At 39.3% G+C, this 25299-nt stretch overlaps 3 protein-coding genes across 4 annotated transcripts; 1 reads left to right on the top strand and 2 right to left on the bottom strand.

Moving 5' to 3' along the window:
* Positions 1 to 307: 307 nt before the first annotated feature.
* Positions 308 to 5077, top strand: dbx2 (developing brain homeobox 2). The gene is made up of 4 exons (XM_085167216.1): positions 308 to 1238; positions 2104 to 2187; positions 4081 to 4265; positions 4494 to 5077. The coding sequence occupies exons 1-4, from the start codon at positions 962 to 964 to the stop codon at positions 4740 to 4742; spliced, it is 795 nt and encodes a 264-aa protein (XP_085023342.1). The 5' UTR covers positions 308 to 961; the 3' UTR covers positions 4743 to 5077.
* szl (sizzled) lies at positions 5043 to 13593 on the bottom strand. Its single transcript, XM_085167215.1, has 4 exons — positions 8492 to 13593; positions 8213 to 8379; positions 7974 to 8066; positions 5043 to 7864 (listed from the first exon to the last, which is right to left on the bottom strand). The coding sequence occupies exons 1-4, from the start codon at positions 8770 to 8772 to the stop codon at positions 7554 to 7556; spliced, it is 852 nt and encodes a 283-aa protein (XP_085023341.1). The 5' UTR covers positions 8773 to 13593; the 3' UTR covers positions 5043 to 7553.
* Positions 13594 to 13721: 128 nt separating this feature from the next.
* Positions 13722 to 23648, bottom strand: mov10l1 (Mov10 like RNA helicase 1). 2 transcript variants are annotated; one of them, XM_085167213.1, is made up of 27 exons: positions 23440 to 23648; positions 22963 to 23115; positions 22647 to 22834; positions 22347 to 22506; positions 22002 to 22114; positions 21653 to 21840; positions 21164 to 21304; positions 20326 to 20616; positions 19908 to 20105; positions 19642 to 19756; positions 19192 to 19369; positions 19032 to 19102; positions 18858 to 18949; positions 18658 to 18713; positions 18175 to 18254; positions 18014 to 18086; positions 17739 to 17920; positions 16983 to 17129; positions 16759 to 16880; positions 16574 to 16673; positions 16067 to 16213; positions 15695 to 15868; positions 15431 to 15580; positions 15155 to 15262; positions 14295 to 14435; positions 14100 to 14191; positions 13722 to 13947 (listed from the first exon to the last, which is right to left on the bottom strand). In XM_085167213.1, exons 2-27 carry the CDS (start codon positions 23054 to 23056, stop codon positions 13920 to 13922), a joined length of 3429 nt encoding a protein of 1142 aa, XP_085023339.1. In that variant the 5' UTR covers positions 23057 to 23115; positions 23440 to 23648; the 3' UTR covers positions 13722 to 13919. The 2 variants fall into 2 exon arrangements, with proteins under 2 accessions (XP_085023339.1, XP_085023338.1); XM_085167212.1 differs by having other exon boundaries at positions 22963 to 23094; positions 23440 to 23647.
* Between the last annotated feature and the right edge of the window lie 1651 nt (positions 23649 to 25299).

Below are 25299 nucleotides of genomic sequence, written 5' to 3'. Positions count from 1 at the left end.
AATCATTTGTACATGTAAAATTTTTAAAGCTGACAAACAGAGTTCTGCAACAATTACCAAAACTGAACAAATCATAGTTCTGAGGGTTTGTCTTCTAACATAAACAAATGTTGCTCATTGCACTGTTTATTGCATATAATATGTTACAGAAAAAAATACCTTAAATTGCAACTAATATCAGTTGCAACCAGAGGGAAGAAAAATACGATAAAAAATTGTAAATTTCACTCAAAAGGTTTATTTTAACTAAAAAAATTAAGGGTTTTTCCATTATTTATTAAGAAATTAAACTGCATGCTTAAATAAGCCCAGTTATCTTGTAAACAGTGCAAGGTGTCTTGTGGAAGTGATTTAGAAAAGCAACTGGACACTTTCTTTTTATGACACCTACTGAAATTTGCTTATAAGTGAGGCAAAAACATTACAATCGGATTAATTTGCCAACTGATATTCCAGAAAAAACGCAAGATGTTCCTTTTAAACATTCAGCAATGGAAAAAACTCTTACAGAGCACAAATGAACGACGTGCATGGTGCACAATAGAGCTCCGAAGGAGGCTGGAGAAAGGAGAGAACTATTTACTACTGCAGAAGAGTGTTTGGTGCATGCTAAACTTTGGCCAGCACTTCATTGTCTCTGGTGTCTATCATTTAATAGGCTAGTTGACATAATGAATGAGCCAGACCCACCTTCTGCCACTCCAGAAAGGCCCCAGCCTTATCTGAATTGAGAAGCACATTAGAGCCCCTCGGCCAATCGTGACACAGTCCTGTAGCATAGTGCAGGCCCGAAGGAGGAAGAGCAGACAACTTTTGTTTTTTGGTTTTTTTTGTGGTTGTTTTTTCAGAGTTTAATTAAGTTGGCCTAGTCACTCAAAAAGGGATTAAAGGAGAATTTAGTGTCACTGGGCTGTGACTACTGAAGAGGAAACTCTAGTGTTCAGGTCACTGTGTGATCAGGATGGTCTCAGTTCAGAGCTGTACCAGGAAGAATATGGCTGGCTGTCCTCCTGCTGTACCGGGATATGGGAGCTCAGGAAAGAGTTTTCTTATCGACAATCTGCTGCAGTCTCAGACACCTTCAGCCGCTTCAAAATGGACAACGAGTGGACACCTGAGACGAGCAGCGTGTGAATGCCCAAGGAGAACCTGGGGCCCTGAAGACGGAGCCTTGGAAAGTCAGACCCAAAGTCTTCGGCCAGTGAAAGACTTAGGAGGGCCACATCTGCCACGTTCTGGTAAAGAGATTGTTTTTATGCAAGTGAACCTTTAAACAAAATGTAAACTGTTTTCCTTGTAATGTAATTTTAATTTGATTGTAATGTAATGTAGTTGTTTTTTTTATGAATGTAAAGCTACAACTTTACATTCAAATCACTCTAATTTTTTCCCCCCGGTCTTGCACCATCTATCAAACCCAGATATGTAGAGGAAAAACATTGTTCAATTAATAATGTAATACTGCTACTTTTGATGCTGCTTAGAGGTTTTCTAAAACATGAAAGTAGGTAAGTATATCCATCTTTGCTAATAGTGTCATGATGACACTAAACCACGATGGTGTGAGTCCAAGACATGAAAAAATGAACAGATAATTAACAGATTTATACTCTTGCATGAAAGAAATAATAATCACTGAGTAATAACATTTTGTAAAAAAAAAAAATTAAAAAAAATAGTTTTTTAACATCAATTTGTAAATGCTAAAAAATGTGATTACATGTAGTCTAAATATTTAACAGAACAGTCTCTAAATTCTATGCAAATTTACAAATAAATGTCAGTTAAAAGACAGAAAACTAGTGACTGATAACAGCTCTGTCAACATACAACTGGTAAGCAAAGATGTAAGTAAATGCATCAATTTTACTATTTACTTAGTTTCTACAAAATCTGACTTCTAAAAATATTTTAAAATGTCTAATCATAATTCGCACAAATGCCAGTTTATTTTAAAACCGTTAATGTTTAAATACAATCTGAGACTCAGTTTTGGAGGCCTTCAGAAATATGAGCTTAGTGATTCAGGTAAGTTCTTTTGGGGATCACAGATATTACACCTGGCAATCGCATTACCGTATCTGACTGTCCCTGTGTTTGCAGATGTGCTGAGCAGTGTTTTCCTGCCGAGCCCGCAGTATCTGTTGGCATGCTGCGGTGGGTCCAGCCCCCCTCCTGTCTTCTCCAGTGAGTGTTTTATGCCTCATCAGCAATGCCTCAGCTACTCTCTAAGCATTAGCAGCAGGGTCTCCCATGCTCTCCACAGCTAATTACCGATGCAATGCCAAAGAGCTAATTCTCCGTTCAGTTCTGCACAGCTCTATTCATAAGCATTCACGGTTGTTTAGGAAAGGGAAAGAGGGGTGGGCTGCAAGGCTTTTAAGAGTCCCAGAGGCCCCCCCACACAGACACGCACCTTTTTTTGTACATGCAAATACACATTTAATAGTGCAAATATGCAGCACTAATAAACATCTTGTCTTCTGCTATATTAAGATAATAACTACCAGGTGTGGGTGATTCTTACTGCTGAGTAAGGCCAAATGTTTCAAAGCTTTACTCCCTCAGCACATTAACAAGTTTGGGTGGCAACACAAAAAGTTTGAAATAAAACTTTCAAGGTGAATAAAATGAGGCAACAGTTACAAAAGCTATTACTGCTTCCACTGAAGGAAAATTTACATTTTTTTAAAGCATGGTTCAAAGTATCTAATTTAGGATTTGTGAAGAGTACTAATTCTACATCATCATTTAAAAGACTGAAATAAGTCAGGCAGTTCTGATATTTGGTCATTTTCCCTCATTAATTGGAAGTTATTAGTTTCTGCACCCTGTGATGCCTGTCAAGAGTCGTGCAAAATAGCACAAATCAGAAAGCCGTCATCCCACAAGTCCCTGGGGTCCCCTTAGTAGGTTGACACTTTCCCACAGTGCCCGGCAACGAAACAATGCCAACTCTAGCCGTGACCAATTGCCACTTTCACTCCACCATCCACACGCGACCTCACTGCAATTTTTCACTCCAGCAATGAACTCCACTAAGCACAAAAAAGTCTCCCATTTTTCAGTAGAAGAGGGCTGAACAAGTAACATCCCCCACCCATTGTGTGGCTACAGAGCTTGGTCCGCCGACCCCCCGTCTTTCTCCTGTCCTTCAACACTCATTCCTGCCCATTGAAGACCTCTTGACTAGGACATAAAGCATTCAATGAAAGTGACTTTTATAGACTTATTTGAGCTCATCTTCACATACAAACTGGCTTCAAACTTGCAAGAGAAAAGATTTAGTGTTGGGCCACTGAACCATCGAGTAATGGCATTTCCATTGAACAGCTCTATTGTTGGTGTCCCATATGGCTCTATAGTTGGCCCACTAGGGTAGACACACGTTGCCCAGGAATGACCTGATAATCAGCTATTTAAGTAAAAGCTATTGAATGCCAATAGAGAAGTGAAAAGCATGTCCAAACCAGTTTTGTGCTCTCTAGAGGTGGTCTATGTGCAGATTTGTCGTACAGATTAAAAAGGCAATGTTGAATAGATCAGATAAATTGTTTCACTTGACTTTTGTTGTGTGTGCACCTGTGAGTGAAGCAGCGTGGTATTGGCCCTCACAGGTCACCAAATCTCCTTTTTCCAGGTTGAAATGGTTTTCTATTCTCATTTAGTCACCCCCAGTTTGTTAAATTGGACAAATAGAAAGAGGATTCAAGAATGTGTGATAAAGTAAGTGTGACAAAGACAACTGGGTTTGAAAAAGTAGGAAATGTGAAACAGTAAGTGGATATATTATAAGTGTGGAGAAGATCAGATTTTATCCAAAGCTTGAATAACCTGTTTCAGTTTATAAGACACTACCTTGGTGTTCCACTGTCTGCTACTTACCTTCTCCAAGATGTTTTTTCATGAATCTACACTTTTTGTTTAAACTGATACAGTATGTGTTACAACCAACCTTGCAGAGATGAACCACCCACCATTGATTTCTATTGCTCTAATAAATAGCCCATTGAATATGTCTAGTACTTGAAACTGATGTCAATAAACTGACATGTTATTGTTCCTCTAATTCACTTTCAGAGGGAGCAAACATTCAGATGTGGTCTGCTAATGCAAGTCCAAACTCACGTAGAGGGATCCTTAGGAGAGCTGTGTTCTCTGAAGAACAAAGGAAGGAGCTGGAGAGGACCTTTCGAAGACAGAAGTACATTAGCAAGACAGACAGGAACAAACTGGCAGCTAATCTCAGCCTTAAGGAGTCACAGGTAATCGAATTCAAATGAGCTCATGTTTCGAATATGTGATCCTGCCTTACAAAAGGGTGCAGGCGAAAGTGACAGCTGTAACAGCTCACCTTAAAGATCAAACCTAAATTCCACACAGTGACCAAGATCTCTAAACTGCATTTACAACTTAAAATGAGAAGCTAACGTAATTATAATGAAGGACTTCACAAACTGAACTAAAACCTTTACACTGTCGCACTGCTTTAGGTAAAGATTTGGTTCCAGAACCGGCGCATGAAGTGGCGAAACTGTAAAGAGAAGGAGGTTCATAACATTCGTTCCCCAATGGATGAGCTCATGGCCCGCGGTCTTGGTCAGGAAGAAGAACCACAGAATTACACTAATGCAAAAACAGAGAGATCATCAAAGCAAAAGAGTGCCAAAGACACACGAGAGGTCATAATGTACGGAGGGCAAACTTTACATCTACAAAATAAAAAGACTACAATACTCTGAGGGTTCTAAAAATATATGGATGAAACATTGTCTGTGTATGTGTATGGCACGTTTCTTGGCATGATAAATGCAATTTGGTTCAGCTGCTTGGTCAATCACATTGCAGTGCACTGGCTTCAGTAAGCAGTTTCATGGCTATTACACTGACAAGTATTTCCAGGAGAGACTGTAATTGGAGTCCATTAAGCACTTCCATATTAGGCTGTTTTATATTTCACATTTTCATAAGCTCTACACTTATGCTTTGTTTGTAATCCAAGTCCATTGGAACTCATGTTTCACTTTCTATATTTTGTAAATATTTTTGTCCAACTGTAAATAAAGCATTTCAATAACTCCTGTTTTAGGCATTGTTTGTGCTTAGTGATCACCCTACTGTATACTATTCATTGCTCTTTAATATAATCTTGTTAATGGAAGAGCATAATTACAATGAAGGTATCAAAAACCATAATGAATTGTTGTTTAAAACAGAATTGTATATAAATCACGCACTATCGTGATCACAGTCCAGCTGAGTGCATTTCAGGCTGCAGAGATGATTTTTGACTTTATTGGAGTTTCTGCAGAAGCAGCAGGTTATGATGGTCGAATCCTCCTTGTTTATAGCCGGAAAAAGTCTGAAGAACAACTAAACTCTATGCAGAAATGTAACCCATGTTTCAAATATGTGCTGAAAAGAATAACGGGGAAAAAACAAATTATTTCAAAGAATGCATGGTGATGATGGATTTATATATGGACTGAAAGTGAACTTTTGAGTATTAAGAAGACGCAAAATATATATCCCATAATTTGCCATAATTATATTTTATACTTCATTCCTGCAAACATAAAAAATCATCTGAGATTTGCAGTGAACACAAAGTGAAACATTTTCAACTGAAGTGTGAATCATTAAAATGCACTGTATCAGTGAGCCCTAGACCCTTGTTAAAGCTGTACTAGTTGATCCTGATTGTGATCCCGTTACATGCTCCAGTAGTTGTGACAGGAGCTCATTCCAGACCCACAGATAACGTCAGAATCAACCCTGTCAGTTGTTGTTGTTGCATGTGAAAGAAAAGCTTAAATAACTTGTTGCTATATAACTTCACTCCAGTCACCATACCAAAAAAATGTCTTGCTACTATGATTGAGTGACATTACTTATTTGTAATCTTAACCATATGTCTTTATTATTAACAACATCATGAACTCACTTTCAGTCTTTGAGTATTCTCTTGGTCACGTGGTGTTTGGTTACCATGTGTGGAACTTTCTGTTGGTTAAGAAAGAAATAATATTTTTGTTTTGTGAACACGGGGAAACAAACTACACAATTATAGTTTTGTTTTAATGGAAACTCAAATGAGGGTGGTTGATGATAATAAATGAATGACAGATAAAGGCTAATGGGTAGTGATTGATGATCATTGTTAAGCATGAAAAACCCCCACAAATTTAGCATGCAGGTCTGTGAGATGCCATGCATTCTTGAAGACTGTTGTGTGACTCTATGAAATAGAGAGATCTGAAAGGAAAGGAACATGGAATCCCGCCTGTCCATCGGGACCAGCACGTTGGCATGCATTGAAAATTCAGGCATGAACAATTAGAAAGAAAAAAAATCACCATTCTTAAATTCCACAAACACAAATTTGTTTGTAGTGGATAAAAATGATATTTTCATGTCATACAATTTGCTTATTTAGCAACTTAGCCAATGTACCCACACGGGAAAAGGTATTACAGACACTAGACTTACTCAGACATTTCAAATAAAGAAATGAACATTATTATTGGGGATAAATAAAAGATTTTAATTTGTTGCGCTTGTCTCCTATTCATTTTCAGCTCACATAAATGATTTTAAATAAATGACCATTATCAAAGTAACCTTCATCACATCACATTACACATGTGACACATTGTGAATTATTTGGAATGCTGATGATTTTACTTCACAGCTATTCCCGAGGCTGAATTGGCTTTCACCAAAACTGTCAAATATTTAGCATTTATTTTAAACACCAAGACAACATAAAACCCAAAAGTAGATTTTTCAAAAGTACCAAACACATCCATTGTTCATGAACTATGTCTGTTTGGCTGAGCTGTGAAAACAAGACTATTCAAATGTAAAGGGAGTGATTGATCTTCTCGTTAGCATTACACAGAATGGGCCTCACGCTGTGAACATAGTGATCAAGACATTTAAAACAGTTTGGTATCTTATGCAGAACAATTTATAGGCAATCCAATTTGTAACCATTACTGCATGCTAGGTGTTAGTTTTACATTATGCAATGTTTCAGAACAAGTGGCATTAGTGTGCCACCTTGTGGTGACATAAGTGTTAACTGATTTTTATTTCTGATTTGTATTAGTTATCTTCTGTAAGAGCAATAACTAAATAACTGTTGTATTAAAGAGATAAACATACTAGGCTAAAGCAAGGCTTTTGAGCATAAGCATGAGGGAAAGAAACCTCACAAATGTGGTTTCATAGGACTATTTTATTGTCATTTATTCCAAACAACACATGGAACATCATAAATACAGCTTTTAACAGAAAATATAATCTACTATAAATTTATATGTATAATACTATGTACAGGTTTCAGTGCGTCTTAATGCAGTGTGCTAACAAAAGCACTAACAAAGATTAAATGAGACGGCGACCTGCTCAGATGAGCAAATTGCTTGAGTCAGAGTCTGTTCTCATAACAATTACCCTCTTTTACAAATGCTTCTTAAAACCCAGTGCCACTGAGCTCCATCTGTGCCTCAAAACACAGATTTCAAGCTCCTGTTTTGGTCCATGTCCCTTCAACATCTGTGGTGCTTCCATTTTCGAAATGCCACCGCAATGTTTGCATCTTTTCTGTGCCAAGGGAAGACACGAGTCAGAGAAAGGGTCCCATCATGCTGCACAGAACCAGTCAGCACATAAAGCTGTGACCTCCCAGGACGCACAAGTGCACGGGCACATCTAACGTTGATAAGGAGCCACTGCTGGAGCAGATGCCGGGTGTCATAGAGCAACAGAGGACCCTGACGGATAAACTCGACCCGCCCCTCAATTTCAAATTCTGGCTCTCCTGTGGGTAGGCGAAGACGGTGGAGTTTAGCAGTAACAGCTGTAAAGGAAAATAAATAAATAAATAAACACGAGGAAAATCGGAAGTTGTGACAAAAACAAACAGATGTGACTATACCGCAGCTTTTTGAGAGATTTTTTGAACGTACCAAAATCATGGCTGCAGAAAGAATCCAAGATTGTTTTCGATTCAGGAGCCTCTTCCACATAAGGACAGTTTTGACAGGCAGATTTAGGCAACCCTGCGATAAAAATCAAACATTATTTAAAATAACTGTTGAGCATATGTGGTAATCATAAAACAACCTGAAAGAGTAAGGAACTGGTTTTCTATTGTTCCAGTGGAATTAAACATTATAATCCTTAATAATGAACATTTGGTCTTTACCTTTAGAAAAGATGCCAGGTTTTCCATGGTGAGAAAGACACATGTCTTCCTCAGCAGGGAATCGGTCACAGTCAAGAACATCAGGCCATGAGTGTCCTTGGCAGGCAAGCACTGGGGCACAGCTTTCCCTTACTGCCACACACAGACTACGGCAGGGCTGGATGAAACTGAACAAATAGCAACAAGATGTTACACAGTGAACAAACAAGATTACAACGGTCATGATTATTAAAGGAAAGAATAAAAAAAAGCAAAGCTCAACACAGAAAATCTACTTACGTGTCAAGACAAACAGGGGCAATGAGGGAGCAGAGGAAGGCTTGTGCTTGAGGGTGGCAGCCTGTCTGCAACAGCGGCCTCCAATCCTCTGAATGTGGCACCACCTCGCTTTCCAGGCTACTGTGGCCCAAAAAGTTTGGCAAACGCATCTCTGAGTATCCAACATCTTTGCAGACATGCATCTTGTGGGGAATGGCAACACAACGAGTAGACTGACCCATGTCAAATGCCAGTAAAGGACAAGCCATAGTCATAAGAGCCACAGGGAAGAAAACAGCCATAATGTCAGGATCAGAAAGCCAAACCAGGAGAGGACACAAGGTTAAACAGGGAGAGCTTTAAACCAGCTTTCTCGTTGCCAGTCTCTGCTGTCTCTGCTGAAATGGCATGATATATATACAGCAAGGTCAGCCAGCCCCATGAGTCTGTAGGTCTGTTATCAACCACCAATCAAAGATGCAGAGACGTGTCTTTGGAGATAACGACTTGTTTTGTGATGACCGCAGACGACAGGGGGGGTGGCAGTAAGCAGATGGTGTGTGGACTAGGGGGGCGGGGAGGGGGAAACACTGGGGAATCCCAGCCCCAACTTTCACCACTCAGTTAAGTCACACAGTCTCCTGCATTTGCTTTTATAGGTGTACAGGGAACAAAAATGTTCATGGGAAAGAAAAAAGGAAAGTTTCAGTTTTCAGGGGGAGAAAGGGTCATTTTGAATTTGATGGCAGCAAAACACACACACAAAAAAGTTGTGATGGGGTCATGTTTACGACTGTGTAGCATTACCGTTTTTTTAAATAGCCTGTAAATGTCTGAGATCTGAGGAGAGCAGCTGCTGGATTTTCGGGAGTGTTGTCCCATTCTTGCTTGTTATAAAACCTTAGCTGCTCAGCAGTCCCGGATCTTCTTTTCCTATTTTTCATTTTATGATGCTCCGAATGTTTTTAGTTGGTGTAAGGTCTGGGTGGCATTTAGGCCATTTCAGTGCACAGACTCTTCAACTATACAAAGCCACGTTGTTGTAATAGCTGCAGTTACAGGTTTAGGATCGTCTTGCTAAACAGTGAAAATTGTGTTGTCAGGATGTTGTTTTAAAGGTTGTGTGTGCATTTAAGTATTAATGATGTGCTTTCACTTGCGCAGGCTTTTGAACTGAGTGGTGATAAGTTGGATGGTCTGTCTCATCTTTAGTGTAGAGAATGTGGAGTCTATGTTTTGCAAAAATAATTTCAAATTTCTATTCATCTAACTGTGGAACACTTTTCCAGTTCGCTTCGGTCCATTTTAAATTACCTTTGGCCTGGCATTTTTGGATTATGTCCACACAGGGCCGCTTTTTTGCAAGACTAAACTTTAACCAGTATTTGTGGATGACACAGCAAACAGGGTATACGGACAATGATTTCTGGAAGTGTTCTTGAGCCCATTCAGTGATTTCCATCACAGAATGCCTGTTTTTAAGCACCTGAAGATCATGGGGGGTCCAATGATTTTCAGCCTTGCGCACAGAGATTTCTCCAGATTTGCATAATTTTCAAACAATTTTATTTAGATGATTCATTAGATATTCACCAGTCCTTAAAAATTTTATGTTAAGGAACTGTTCCACAATTTTTCTGTGTTCTAATATTAATATTAAATTAAAATATGGGTTTCTAATATATAACAATCATTGCATTCTGTTTCTGTTTACACAGCATCCCAGCGTTTTTGGAATGCAGTTTGTGTATGAAGTTGTTTTGCATCTCTGAAAGTTCTATTTAAAAATAAATAAATGAGGTTTTGTAGACAGTCAGGCTGTCTCCCTTATACGGCAAGCCTCTTTCATGTGTTCCTGCTTCCTAATTGGAGACTCATCTGAAGAGCCTCCAGTTCTCATTAGCAAACCAGTGTCTCCTCTGGCACACCTGGCTTTGATCTACCAATAACCCAACCTCAGATCCAGATGTAAAATATTGGGCCATCTTTAATTTATCCATTTCATGGAATAGAAGCTGAGAAAATTCCTGTTTCATTAACCAATACAGTGACATAATGACATATTCCAGATCAGTTTAGAGAATTTAGACCATTTCAATTCTTCTTTCTCTAGTAACATGTGCATAAATATCCTATGCACATTTGAGGTGGGAACAATATCCTCAGAAAATATGTAAAAGAATACTTCAAATTATTATTTTTTACAAAATAATAACAATAAATAATTTAATAACACAGCAATGTATAGCATCCGCCGTCAGTGAGAATTAAGCCTAAAGTGCATCCCAAAAACCCATTCAACAGACCAAAGGTCTCATCTTTATTTGTCAACCATAGATAAAGACCCTCATTTGTCAAGTTCTGTTAATACAACAGAACTCCATTACAGCATCGTCATGTTTGTTTTGATGTCGTCTGTCTCTAGGTTTAGATCTGTATCTGAGGCTGATGCACTAAGACTTTCTCTTACAAACAAGAAGTCTCTATCCTAACCAGCCTCCTGTGGCTGGTGATCAGAGATGACAAAGTAAAGTGCTTTCTGACTGACCACATTTGTGTGTGTCAACGCTGTCTGCTGTGAGGACAATGCACCATTGAGCCCTCCATGGTTGCAAGTCCTCCACTGAGCAACAGCTTAGTCAACTTTTACAATCTGATGAGCGGAGACTGGTTCCAGAGCTTGGGTAGACGAGTACAGTCAGTAAGATGTGGACTAACTGAGCAATAATAGTTCAAGACTAATTTGGGAGAATAGGTCAACACATTTAACAAGCTCCCCCTGCTGAGTGCCCAGCAGGGATCTATTGTTGAGCCTAATGGCTGCCTTGTAGACACAGTGTCTGTCTTGGTAATGTGTTGCCTGCCCCTACCTCAGTTAGTGAAAAGGTGATAGTGTAGTAATCGTAATACCTGAGCAGCTCTGGCTTAATACAGTAGACAGTCTAGCTTGGACAATTATGCCCTAAAGCCAACAATTAAGAGTAGCTTTAGCCATTTTCCTACATATTCTGCACCATCTGGCTTTCATAGACATTGAGCAGAGGATCTGCATGACCAAGCGATCATCTTTTAAGTTCAGGGCTGTCAAATGGACTTAAACAGTCCATCATTACCTGTTACCATTTTCATTTTAAGTTAAAGTGAGTCTTACACTAAATACCTATTATCGAGTAAGCTACGCATATATATATTTATACACAGAATTTTTATTTTTTCAATGAATTTCCCAGTTTAAATGCATAAAATACTAATTTTCAGCTTACAGCTTATAGAAATATAATTTATTGTCCCTCATTAGGTAAATGTATCATATTTAGCTCAGAATTATGTTTATTTCGAAGTTTCTGCCCACATGAGGAATTTGTCTTGGTGTCATGGTGCAAAAATAACAGTGGTACAAAAACAGAATACATGGTATTTAGGGGCGATTGTGGCTGAAGAGTTGGGAGTTCGCCTTGTAATCGGAAGGTTGCCGGTTTGAGCCCCGGCTCCGACAGTCTCTGTCGTTGTGTCCTTGGGCAAGACACTTCACCCGTTGCCTACTGGTGGTGGTCAGAGGGCCCGGTGGCACCAGTGTCCGGCAGCCTCGCCTCTGTCAGTGCGCCCCAGGGTGGCTGTGGCTACAATGTAGCTTGCCATCACCAGTGTGTGAATGGATGGATGACTGGTTGTGTAAAGTGCTTTGGGATCCTTAGGGACTAGTAAAGCGCTATACAAATACAGGCCATTTACCATTACAGTACACGTAATATATACATATCTATATAAAAACAATAAGAATACTTTCTTTAAGTTAACCATTTATTGATTATTAGCTACTTATCTACAACTTTTAGCTAGTAGTTCTAACCACACATTCACTAATGATTACAAGAAAACAAAAACAAAAAAATCACCCCATGCTAGCCTGTTTTAACAGCTTATTGCTTAATGAGTTCATTTTCTTTGCCAACATTATTAACCAATCTTAACTTTTGCGTTTTTGCTGTATATTTAGCTGTCCAAGCCATTTCACTTTGTGGCAAGTAGGTTTTTTTTTGTTTGCAAGGTTTGGGCTGATGCAATCTTTCCATGTGTGATATAAGCCCCCTCCTCCTTTGGTAGCCAGCTTGTCTGCTCTGAGGAATTCACAGGTATGTCTTACCTCCTTACAAGCACCACCTGCTATAATAAAATAAGCACAAACTAGTGAGAATGCAGCTGGCACGGACTGTCCCAATTATGTGCTACATGTGAGCACATAATGCTGGTATACACACTGTCCTGGGACCAAAATAAATAAATAAACCCACAAACACCCCGTGTGGGTTTATACTGTCTGCTTATTTCAGACACTGACTTTAGCATCTTGTGGGGAAAATAGTAACATTTTTTCTATGTGATAATAAAAATTTGTTTTCCAGACCTTGGGTTTTAATCTGTGCATTTGGAAGTCTTAAATAATTCATTAACAGCAACTGTGCCAGCAAAACAACTTCACAACACATCATGCTTCAAAATCTAAGTGAGAAACCTGGCAGACTATAACTTAAGAACCTACAGAGCAACATTATTTTAAACAATATAAATGTGTATGGGTATTCTTCACTCTATGGTACAGCTATTATTGGAGAAGTGGGACACCAGAGGAAAAAAAACAAACCCAAACACCTGAGGCATACATCAAAGACGGGGGTGTCTTTTGGAAGAAAAGAAAAGGGACTTTGTGTCTGAGCTGAGCTCTCTCACAGTTCAGATAAGCGTTATCCCTTCCCTGCTCCTAATAGACCCATTAACTTAAAGACACTGAACCCCCATTTTCCTCTTTTCTTTTCCCATTACTCCACCCACTGGGCTCCAGTAGGGCTGACGGTGAGTGTGCAGACTTAGACTCAATAGCACTCAATTGTCACATCCAGTCTCCAGGTCTTATGGGCAGACACTGTTATATCAACTTATGCAGACAACTTGCCCATAAAATCAACAGACCTCTGCTTAGGTTAATGCCCTCAATATACCAAAACTTTGTTTTGTTGTATCCATTTTCTCTTGTTTATCAAAGAGCTGGCACCACATTACTTTCTTTCTGCTTTAAAAGCAAGGTCGATTCCATTCAAATAACTCTGGAACCATTACTGTGCAGACTGGGTAGAAAAACACACTGGGACCATTAAGGTTCAATTCTTGGTAATTCACCCAAAAATCAGAACCATCTTATGCACTGTCAAGCACATCAACTTAATGGTAGGACACAAGAATGCTTGGGCCGTGATCATGAGTATCACCTTTATTTCTCATCCCAGTGGGACTGCATTTGGCTCTTAGGCAAACAAGATATTTTTCTTTTTAAAGCAATTACGTTAAGGGGTACACAGAGACAAGCCGAGAAAACGAGAAGGAGGAAAAAAAATAAACACAATTTGATTGCCAGGTTGACTGTGCTGCAGTACACCCCCTGTTTTTGTCCCTTTTATGTGCTCCTTTGCTCCTCTGCAACACTGTGGGAAAAGGAGATGGGGTTCACATTTTTGCACAATAATAATAATAATAAAAAAATCAGAATACCATCTGCACTAACAATAAATAATTAGTTTTTAGATTAGTAGCCTTGCAATAGTCCAGAATATCCATTATGAACCTGTTTACTTACGTGTGAACATCTTGAAGAGAGGAAGGAGGGTCGCAGCCCAGATAAGCCTCATTAATAAAGCAGTACTCAAGCAGAGCCCTGAAGCATAGGTCCTGGAAAGGAATTATGATTTTAGAACATACAGGGTGAATGCATTTTATTACAACCAGTATGATGAGAGAGAGAGAAAAAAAAAAAAAAAAAGAGGTCACTCACCCTAATGAGAATGTGGGGGTTTCCAACAATTAAAAGCAGAGCTTTGGGTCGAGTGATGGCCACATTGAAGCGTTTTGGGTTGGCCAGAAAGCCAAGCGTACTCTTTAGATCATCACTCTGTAGTGACTCACTGGAGCGCACCTATATTATAGAAGAATTATGTGGATTAAATGCCATGACAGTGAACATAAAATATGTAAATGTTACGGGTTTATGGTTGTGCACAAGGTTGAACTAAATCAGCATGTCTGCTTATTCATTAAAAAAATTAATTTAAAAAACTCAATAAATCAACAAGGGCTTCAGTATAGTGGAAATTTTATATGGTACAGGTTTAATTTGAGGTTAAAGGATATACACATTCAGTGGCCACTTCATTAGTTGCACCTTGCTAGTACCCCGTTGCATCATCACCAGTCTGAACAATTAATACAAGGTAGGATGATCCATGCTTTTGTTGTTTACACCAAAATCTAAACCCAACCATCCAAATGACAATTAAAAAATAAACCCAAACAAACAAACAAACAAAAAACAAAAACAAACAAAAAAAAACCCACCCATGTCTGCCACTTGGATTAACCAAAGAACAAACAAAGAAATATAATTCTATCAAAGTCAAACTCAACTTTGATAGAATTATATATCAAATTATATCAAAGTTCAAAGTTCATATAATTTTGCTATAATTTATATAAAATTATATCAAATATCAAAATACCGCACATATTTTGATATTTGATAACACAGATGCATGTTAAAAAATAAAATAAAAAGAATCAAACAGCTAGCCTTTTACTTAGAGGAAAATACAGTCCAATATTTCTACCTGTAATTATCCAAAGCATGTTTTTGCCTACCGTAGACAAAATGATGACCAGAAACTCTTGTCCTTGGAACTCCTCCACAGAGCCCACTTTGATGTCCGACAGGCCCACCTTCCCCAGCAGGACACGAATCTTCTCACACTGGTGAGGAAAGCCAGAAGTTTAGGGTCTACAGGAGTGCAGTTGGCCAGTTTTAAGTTGAAAAGCCATTAGGACTAACAGTTTGAATTGTGCAAATTGTTGGGTTTTTTCTGTCTAATAAAATAGTAAAAGGAAAAAACATTACAGTGATGAATCATAAACTCATACTTGTTTTTTGTAGGGGGCAATAACGCCAATGTCAGAGGCATGGACAGGATTGTAGAGCTTCTTTGCCAGTTGACAGCAGTACAGCATGACCTGTACAGCTTCTACTGGGTTAAACCATGATGGGTTGTTACCTTCTCTCATTTCTGTGCCCTAGAGAAAGAAGGGGGAAAAAAACATGCAACAAAATAAAAATGCAAGCTAGCAATCCCAACAAAGTGTCATATAACATTCCTCAGTAAAGGAACCTATCACTTGATGAATTACCCTAACTCCATGAAAAAGAAGTGGGAAGTGTTTTTTGGGCAGATTTTTCCACTGGCACAGGGAGTCCACAATAGGCCTGGGTCCTTTACAGCACAGTTCTCCCTGATAGAAGAGCTTTGAAGGCAGTGTGAGCAAGGCCTCATGAGAACGATAGTTGTAGACCAGCTTAGTTACCTGTTGTTGTAATGAAACAGCACTCCTGTGATTATCATGTACACTGAAAATATACTGGAACATTCCAGTCAAGTTCATTTATCATTAGATCTGCACTATCTTAAAACTTTATCTTTACACATTGTAATATGATGCATTTCTGCAAAAAACAACTTAAAAATGCTCAACAGCATAAACACCTTTATGTAGAACACTAACCAGCTTAGGATTGTAGCCCCAGTCCTGTCTGGAGTACAGAGGGTTGGCCATCAGCCTCTCCAACAAGGACACCCCAAAGCCAAAGGCACTGGCTATCTTAGACTTCACAAGCGGACCCAACTGGCAGGGGTCTCCAGCTAAAACTATCTAAATAAGGAAAGGTGTTTTTTTTTTTTGTTGTTTTTTTTTAAACAACAACAAAAAGAGTCATTGTTAATAAAGCTCAGTTCAGTCATGACCAAAAAGTAAAGTAAGTACACAAAAATATGTGGAAAATTAGTTTAACCAGTCATCAAATTCACCCCAACCCTGAGATTTTCCAGTGTCTGACAACACTCAAGTCAAGCAGGTCCATTGTTTAATCCACACAGTATTTCCAGTAGTAAGAAGACACTCGCGGGGCTACATATGTGAAACGGACAACATCTGAACCCGATTCTCCCAGAGCTCATATGTAAAAACCCACTAAGGTCTTAATGAAATCAGTACATGTGTATTTGTGCTAACCTGTCCATCTCTCTCAGACACAACGCTCATCGGGATCAGGGACTCTGGCTCAGTGGCTTGACCGGCTTCATCCAGAAACAGATGAGTAAAGTGTCCAACTCTGAAGATTATTAAAGGGTTAGTAAACAAGGACTAAAGTGGGAGAAAAACTGATTAACCTCTCTCTACTATAACCCATGTCTTACGGTAGGCCTATATTATGGAACATGCCAGCACTGGAGCAGGTGCTGACCACAATCCTGTGGAAAGCAGCTTGATGAATGTCCTCTCCTGCCCTGGAGTACACTCTCAGCACTTCTGGGATAGACTACGGGGAGGAGTGGAGAGAAAAGAAATAAATAAATAAAAATCTAAATCTGAAATAGTCAAACACATTAGCCTAAATACTATATTAAATAATATTAAATACCTCATTCTGCCTACAGGACGCATTGACACGGGCCAAACTCGCAGCATGCAGGAAGCCACTGTTATGCAGGCGGATGCAGATGAGGTCAGCAGCACTGTTGGAGGGGGTACATACAAGTACCCGACTACTGGGCATAAAGTAGTAAACCTGGATGTGGAAAAGATTAAACCTCAAACAAGCAATGGGAATCAAACAGCCATCATTTGCAAATGAGAGTCTAAAAAAAGATTGAATGCTAAGGATTTTTTATTCACTTTGTCATAAAAATAAATTAATTAATTAGTGAAAATAAATAAATAAATAAATACTGGCGGCGGCAGCGGCCAGTGGTACCCCTCAGCCTCCTAGTAGATGCACCTAGGGTACAAATTTAAAAAACCTACGTTGCCTTGTTCTCACATGTTACTGCATTCACAAGATTTTCAGAAAACTTGACCTCTGACCTCCAACCTTGAGGCCATGGTCACTGACATTCAAATTCATCAAGATGATAAGTAGATACACCTATGGTATCAATTTGAAACCGCTATGTCAATTTATTGAGTTATCGAATTCACAAACTTGGGCGTCCACGCTGCCTGCTCATCCACCAGGCAGGGTAACAACAATTCTATCTATTGACAATCCAGACTTAAACCTAAATACCAATGGACAAAATGTAAAAATGAGCACAGCCACAGTGTGAATAAGAGTGGCACTCACAAAATTATATTTTTCTATGTATTCATGTGACTATATTGCATTGAGTATGTGCACCTGGAGTATGGCCTCTATAATGGTGATCGTCTTTCCAGTGCCTGGAGGTCCAAAGAGCACGTACGGAAGGGGCCGACACTCCCCTGCTAGGATCCTCTTCACTGCCTCCTTCTGAGGGGGGTTCAGGTCTGGGTTAAAGAAGTGCCCTTTGGTGGGGGTGGGTTTAGATGTTGGTGCACAATCTAGATACAATTACACATTTGTTAATGATGATGCTGGTGACGTTATCAGTCAAAACACAGACAAAATCAATATGATACTGAAAATATCTGTACCTTTAGTCTGTGTGCCTTTTGACTTCATGTCAATGGTAATGCCTGACACTTTTCCATTTTCAGTGGCTGGTGCCTGTTTTTTAAACATATTTACATTTGATTAAAAGCTTTAAATTTAATCAAGTTATGTCTTACTTTCACCCCCCCATATTGTGCCCTACCGTTTTGTCTTCATTTAGTTTATCCATCCATTTTCCAGTCCACCGAGGGGTCCGAGGTGTCACTCTGGAGGGGAAGAGAGCTGCCCGACAATTTTAAAAACTGCTTTTAAAGTTAGTCATAAATGCTCGGGTATTCTGTATTCAATATGTAGCTATGAAGAAATAAAACAAGCTTTGTGTTTCTTTTTACAAAATGTTTGAAGGCATCTGAGCAAGCTGTCGCTGCAGTACATCCTGTGTCTAGACAATAAGTCAAACAAACAGCACCCTCTAGTGCCACTTTTGTGGCCCTGACAATGTGTGTCATACTAAAGGTGAGTTTTCAAGCAGTTACTCTTGTTTTTCCTCCGTTTAGCCTTTCTGTTTTTTGATACATATTACACAAAATATAATTTCATTACATCAAAATATATTTTTATATAAAATTATTTAAAAGAAAACGAGTCTGGAATGTAGACTCAAAGTAATTTAGATTGAACTTACTTTCTCCGAAGTGTTTTGTCTGTTCAAGTGCACTGTGACACCGCCTCATCGTCAATCTGAATAAACAAACATCAAAAATATTAAAAGGTAAACAAAAAACCCTGAGGCACAGCAACTATGAAACACTGTTTTCAGGTGAAAGACAAATTTGAAATGTGAATAAATTAATTATGATATTAGGATTCTACTCATTTTCTCACCTGTTGTAAGAGAACTCAACATCTAGTGGCTCTCCGAGGTAGCTGCGCTGAAAGTCTGAGTTCACTCGCAAACTCACATCCTCATCATTGATCTGTGTAACAACCGAGCATTAGACTAACATAAAATTAAGTATTTTTTGAAAATATGCTTTACAATAAGAAATATCTCCATACCTCTGTGACGTAGCTAATGTACTCCATTACCACGCCATCACTTTGTGGCTTCTTTAGTATTATTCTGTCCCCTGAAAAGGAAGCTTGTCAACCTTCTTCTTTTGTTGAACAGTAACAATAAAGCAACAATAATGATGAAAGGTGCTTAAGGCCACCTCACCTATATAGAGATTAGGTCTGCCTTCGGCCAAACCGGGGACCTCGAGGTGCAGGTAGACAGCCCCTTTCCTGAGAAGCGCTCCGCTGATAGAGAATTCTTTCAGTTCCCTTTCTGCGTTCAACTCTTCCAGCCACAGAAGGACTGAGAAACGCGACTGCATGTTTGACGGGGACAGCACCTGAGCAAAATGCAATAACTTATTATTTTCTATTTTCAATAGGGCACAAGACACCAGCCACCTGAGGCAGTTCCTAACATTTTACATCACATTGCTTACAGAAAGGCTTAAAAGTTAATTCCATACTCAAGATCCACAGTTTGTTATTTTACTGATTCAGAAAGTGAAATTATTGTCAGCCAACCATAAACAACACCTCCCAATCATGTAAAAATCAAATATTTTTTTGTTATTTTTCAGGACCAGATTAACTTGACCACAGGCAAGCTCACCTCTCCAAGGCAGGGCTCAACAACCAGGACATCACTCTGGGCTTCCACACAGTCTCTTAGAGCTTGAGGCACAGGGTAGTTGGGTAGAAATTGTGGCAACCGTCGATTAGCAAGCCTAGAAGAGTGACAGTCAGCCTTACACAGCAAGTAGCAAGGGTTGGTTGTGCAACTTAAGCTTGGGGGGGGGGGGGGGGGGGGGGGGAATAATTATGCCCACCAATAACCCCCCACATGATCACAATCATTGGAATCAGCACTTTCGATACCTTGGTGTCATTTTCGGAGCAGCTACTGTGATCACATGAGAAGATTTCGCTGCCACTGGGCGATTATCAGTAGGAGAGTAGGGCACAGAGGGCCGAAGCACATCTTCACATTCACTGCGCACTGTGACCTCCAGGCGCCTCCCGATGGTGAAAGAAGAGAAGTGCAGCAGTAGCAGCTCAGCACAAATTCCCAGGCTCCTTGAGACATTTCCCAAACAAAATTCAACTGTACATAAAAATCATAACAACAAAAGCCCAATAGAGACACACGACACCTCCAACAGTGAAACTAATAAATTGTTAACCAGTAAATCCAAAGTGAGATTAAGCAAAGTTCTTCTTTCTCATACATTACCCATATTAGTGATTGTATTATTTTTACCATTGTTTTGATATGAGGAATAAAAACAAAACTTACTTTGCCTCACAGGCTACAACAACTGGCAGTCTCTCTCCAGGTAAAATATCCAACTCGCTTTCCTGTCTTCTTAGACCAGGGGAATGGACCGCCTCCTTCTGCGCATCGCCATTATCTTTGTCTCCATCTTTTACTTGGATTTCTGAAGACTTGACAGGGTTTTCTTGCAGCTGCTGCCCTTTTTGCCTCAGTGATGTCAATCCTTTAACACTAACCAGAGTGAACTGTTCTTCTGAGTCCCAGCCAGCAAAGTCGCAGTGTGTCAACTTGTGGGTCTCTGTACCTTTATTTCTGTTAAGAGAAAGATGAAGACACTAAAACGCAATCCTACTAATTAAAATCGCATTTTCTCAATAATATATAGTCCACAGTTTGCCGAAAGTTTGTGATGCAGTAGCACAATTTGCTGTGATTAAGCACTCCTTTCCCCTTCTAAAAGGATGTCCACAGGGAGCATTTTGTGCTTATCCATGCTGACCTCTATCGCCGAGAGACTACATCATTTGTTTTGTTTTCAAGTTATGTGCCCTTATAAATAGTGCCAACATGTTTGCTCTGTCTGCTGTGGTTCCCATTTAGGTTGCCTCTGGAAAATTAGTTTCATTTAATTTATGCTCATATGAACACGTGGAAAAAGTATTAATGTTTTTACTCTCAATGACATTTATCAAACAAAAGTAAGAGCAAAGTAGCTGCACTTTCACTTTTGACAGGTACAAAAGCAGAATTAAATCAGTGCTTTTAATAAGATGTACATAAATTTTAAAGAGATTTCATTTTGAGTGCTTTTATTTACATTCACAATGTTAATATTTTATTTCTTCCCTGATTAACTTACTGTATCCAGAGCACCAGCTCTCGTGTCTCCCCAGTCATCAGTTCCCCAAACTGTCCATAGTCTGTTACATTCAGCCCTCCTTTATCTTCCAAGATGCTCTTCAGCTCAGCCTCTCTGAGCGGTGTAGCAGAAAGATTTGCACTGCAATAAGAATAAAAAAAATACACTCATTATTATTAACTATCTATCAATCCTTTCCGTGTCCGGGCCGGGTGAGGTTTCCCGTGTTGAGTCAAATTAAGCCGCAGGCTCCACTCCTGGTGGTGCCCTTCCGTCAATTCCTTTAAGTTTCAGCTTTGCAACAATACTGCCCCCGGAACCCAAAGACTTTGGTTTCCCGGACACTGCCCGGCAGGTCATGGGAATAACGCTGCCGGATCGCTAGCTGATATGATTGCTCAATGAAGTTATTTTTCAAGCAGAAACTGTAAATAGCAAACCCACAAAATATACAGTCATCACTTCAAGCTTAAAAACTGTAGCTGATACCTCTGAGAGAAGGGTGCCATGCAAAGAGCCCTCCAGCTATAGAGTGACTGACTGCTCTCCACCATTACCAGGTTAACCAAATGTCCTACTAAAGGCTCGTAATTGGCAGGGAGCAGGAGAGAGTCCAAGCTGAAGAAAACACTGTCATCCACCACTCCACTACGACCATAGATACTGGTCACATGCACCTACAGAAAGTAGGTGAAAATGACAAGGAAGGGGGGTGGGGGTGGGGGGTTTACAAAGTTTTACCATTGCAAATAATTAAGCAGAAAAGTAAAGTACAACTAAATGGACTCCAATAAAATAAGCATGTATAGCATTTTAAAAAAAACAATGATACAATTACTTGGTCTAGGCGGCAATAGCGTAAAGGGACCACAGAATGAGCCTGGGTGGTCCACTGGTTAGGATTGATAAAATATTTTGCTTGGACCCAGTCTCCTTTCATTGGCTCGTAACCTGTGAGAAGACAGAAAACACTCAAGAGATGCCTAAAAAACAGGAAACGTAAACCTTCAGCAGATTGAAAGCATGATCTTTAAAGACCATGCTTGATCTTTATTGATCTTTAAAGATCATGCTTGGTTAAATCAGTCCAAAATACTGGCTGGGGCTGAATGACCAAGAATGGGTGTAGCAAAGCATCACGGGTGGAAGACGCTTTTAGCATGTAACGTGAAGTGGGAGGTACCTTCCCAAAGACTGTGGCATGGGAAGTATGTGGTTTGATTTATGTAGCCACCATCTCCATCAAATGATGTGACCATGCCAACAAGAGGCCGCAGCTGCATAATGTCAGCTTCTAAGGAGGTTTTTCCTCCATCCTCCCAAGCGTCTGCACTCTTCTCCACCTAAAAGACATGGTTCAACAGAGCTCACTGTGAATGCCTTATTGGAGGGAACAACAAACAAGTTCTCAATAGAAACAACTTCACACTACGAAATAAACAGAAAATTATGCTGTTAATCATATGAAGCACAGGCTCCTCACCCTTAAAGCTTTCCATCCCCCTTCGGAACCATCTCTTACTGCTATACAGTTGACCAGGTCTCCTTCTTTCAGTGGCACGCCACCCAAGACCTCACCACTAGTGAAGTAGATGGCATCTTCGATCATGCCATAGTCAAGACACAGCTGGGTTATCACCTGGCCCCTCAGGTGGCGAATGTCTTCCCTACCTGGTCAAGAAAAAAATGCAAACCAAACTTGACTAATCTAATGTGTTAGTATTCTGCTATCAGCAATACACACGATTAAGCTGACCAAATTTTAACCTTGACGTGGTTTAAAGTAATATTGCATTTACCTGATTCATGGGAGAAAATGTCTCCTTCCACTTCGACTGTCCTCCACAGTGGAGAAACCAGCTTGGACAGCACACAACGCACCGCAGTAAGCATATCTGCAAAATGCTAGCTCACGCAGCTAGCTACCCGCACTAAGAAAACAGGACAGAGAGCTGCTCTTAATCAGTATTTGCCACCTAAGAGCAGGCTGTACGTTTGCCGTTGTTATACTTAACTCGCTAACGGACTATTAATTGAACACAACTGAGTGAAGTCATAAAGTTGAATAAGTTATCAATGTCTGCTAATTAGCTGGGGGAGGAAAGTTAACAAGTTCACACGTCGCAGGAAAAGTTAGCTAAAAGCTACCTCACTATAAAAGCCCGCAAATCGAAAATAATTAAAAACATTATTAAACAAACAATAGGTAATGAGAATATGTTAACAATAAATTAGTTAGTGACATTAAACTAATTTTCTAATGTCTGATTCGAGACCTGTTGGCTCTTCCACCCTGAAGATCCGTGGCCCTTTTGAGGTACGCGGGGACGCTCGGTCACGGCTAATTTTAAGAAGGGCGGTGCTAGGAGAGAGAGGGTAGATTTAACCAAACGGGGGCGCTGTAAAGTACACAGTAAGCAGGTCATAGGAGGAGTGAGAAGACAAGAAAAGACTGCCAGTACATATCGATATTTACTGATTTCGATGCCTCTAACATTTGTAATGAGTAGTTATTTAGTTACTGCTTACTCTGCCTAACTCCTTGGTTCAGAAACACCTGCTGTCAAAAGGGAAATTGCATAGTGCCCTCTGGCGGTCAAAGTATAAAAAAATCGACTCTCATAACATGGTTGAAGGGTCTCTCCTATCTCTTTTTTAAATTTCCATTTATAACAGCCAAAGAGCTGTTATAAATGCCGATACCCATACCCACTGGTAAATAATCTAACATCAGTCGATAACATTGGCGTGCTAAGAAATCAACCAGGCTCGGGGATGCGATTTTATAAATTTTCCGCTTTTACAGAAATAGCTGTACTGTTTTATCAGTAATAAAAAACAAACGACAATGTTTAAAAGTTGCTGAAAACTCATTGAGTTTTAATAATTTGAATGCGTAAACACCTGCCAACATAAACACAGAGACATATCTGCCCTGTAACAATAAGGCAGCCTCTGTGAAGCCCAAGACGATAAAGTAACAGGCTAATCATGACTGAGAACCTTCACAGACATAACAGGCTAATAAAAATATACACTGGTTACAACATTATAAATCACATAATACGCTCAGTTCTATTTTAGTTTCATTTTATTAACAAATCTGTTGAAATTTAGTTGCAGTCACGATGACATAAAATAATCATTTGTGAAATGGGAATTCCACAAAAAAACAATAGCTTATGGGCAAGGGCCTAGCATCATAGGTTACTTCAAGAGCAAATATAATCTCCGGCATGTATCCCAATTTTAGTGACACTGATACAGCACATCTAGATAGTGGCGGAATAACACATGCGGAATAACACTCATGAACTGGAACATGTTTTAAATTGGAATTGAGAATTCTGAAAACCTTCAGTCATAAAGGGTTTTAGGATTGAATATATTTTAGTAGCAGTTGTTGTCCTGTGCTCTTTACCGACACAGAGAGGGATGCTGACTTTCTTTCTTTTTTTAGTGCTTTTCATTCCAAATCTGTGGATGCCTGAAGGTCACACTAAAGCTCAAATATATGTTTGCAATTCTTTCCTATTAAGAGTTGTTTTTCCCTTGTGTTATGCAGATTTACAAGGGCAAGTAGTCTGGGATAGCATCACAAAATCTGTCAAGGAGTCTAAATACTACATTACACAATGTGAGATGTGTTGCATTGAGTTAGCTTCAGAAGCTTGTAGCCATGAAGAAGTGGGTCACGGGGAGCATTTACCTTTGGCCCTGACATGACTTGCATAACTTTGTTTTGTAGGTTTGTAATTTCTCAAAATATTTAAGAAAGAAAAAAGTCACCAGTAACTAAACGATATATATTTCACATCTGTAATATTCTGGGTATTTATAATTGAGCCATTTGTATATATTAGAGCTATTTCTTATATTTTTTAAACCTTTTAATGTATTGTATTATTTAATTAGTTCAGTCTGTTACTGTTACTGTCTTGGAACAACTGTAACCCACATAATTTCCTTAGGGATTATTAAAGATTATTCTGATTCTGATTTTAGCCTTATATTGTGACACAGATTAAAATGCTGGAAAAATAACATGAATTAAATAAAATCATTCAATAATGAACATGAACTGAAACTACTTTCTCATGTAGTTGTACTTTAAGCGTGTAGCTCTGCTTTTTAGT

The sequence above is a fragment of the Neolamprologus multifasciatus genome, chromosome 7, assembly GCF_963576455.1.
Source record: "Neolamprologus multifasciatus chromosome 7, fNeoMul1.2, whole genome shotgun sequence".
NCBI lineage: Eukaryota > Metazoa > Chordata > Actinopteri > Cichliformes > Cichlidae > Neolamprologus > Neolamprologus multifasciatus.
Note: the sequence above shows the minus strand (reverse complement) of the source record. Positions and strands in the feature narration are given on the sequence as shown.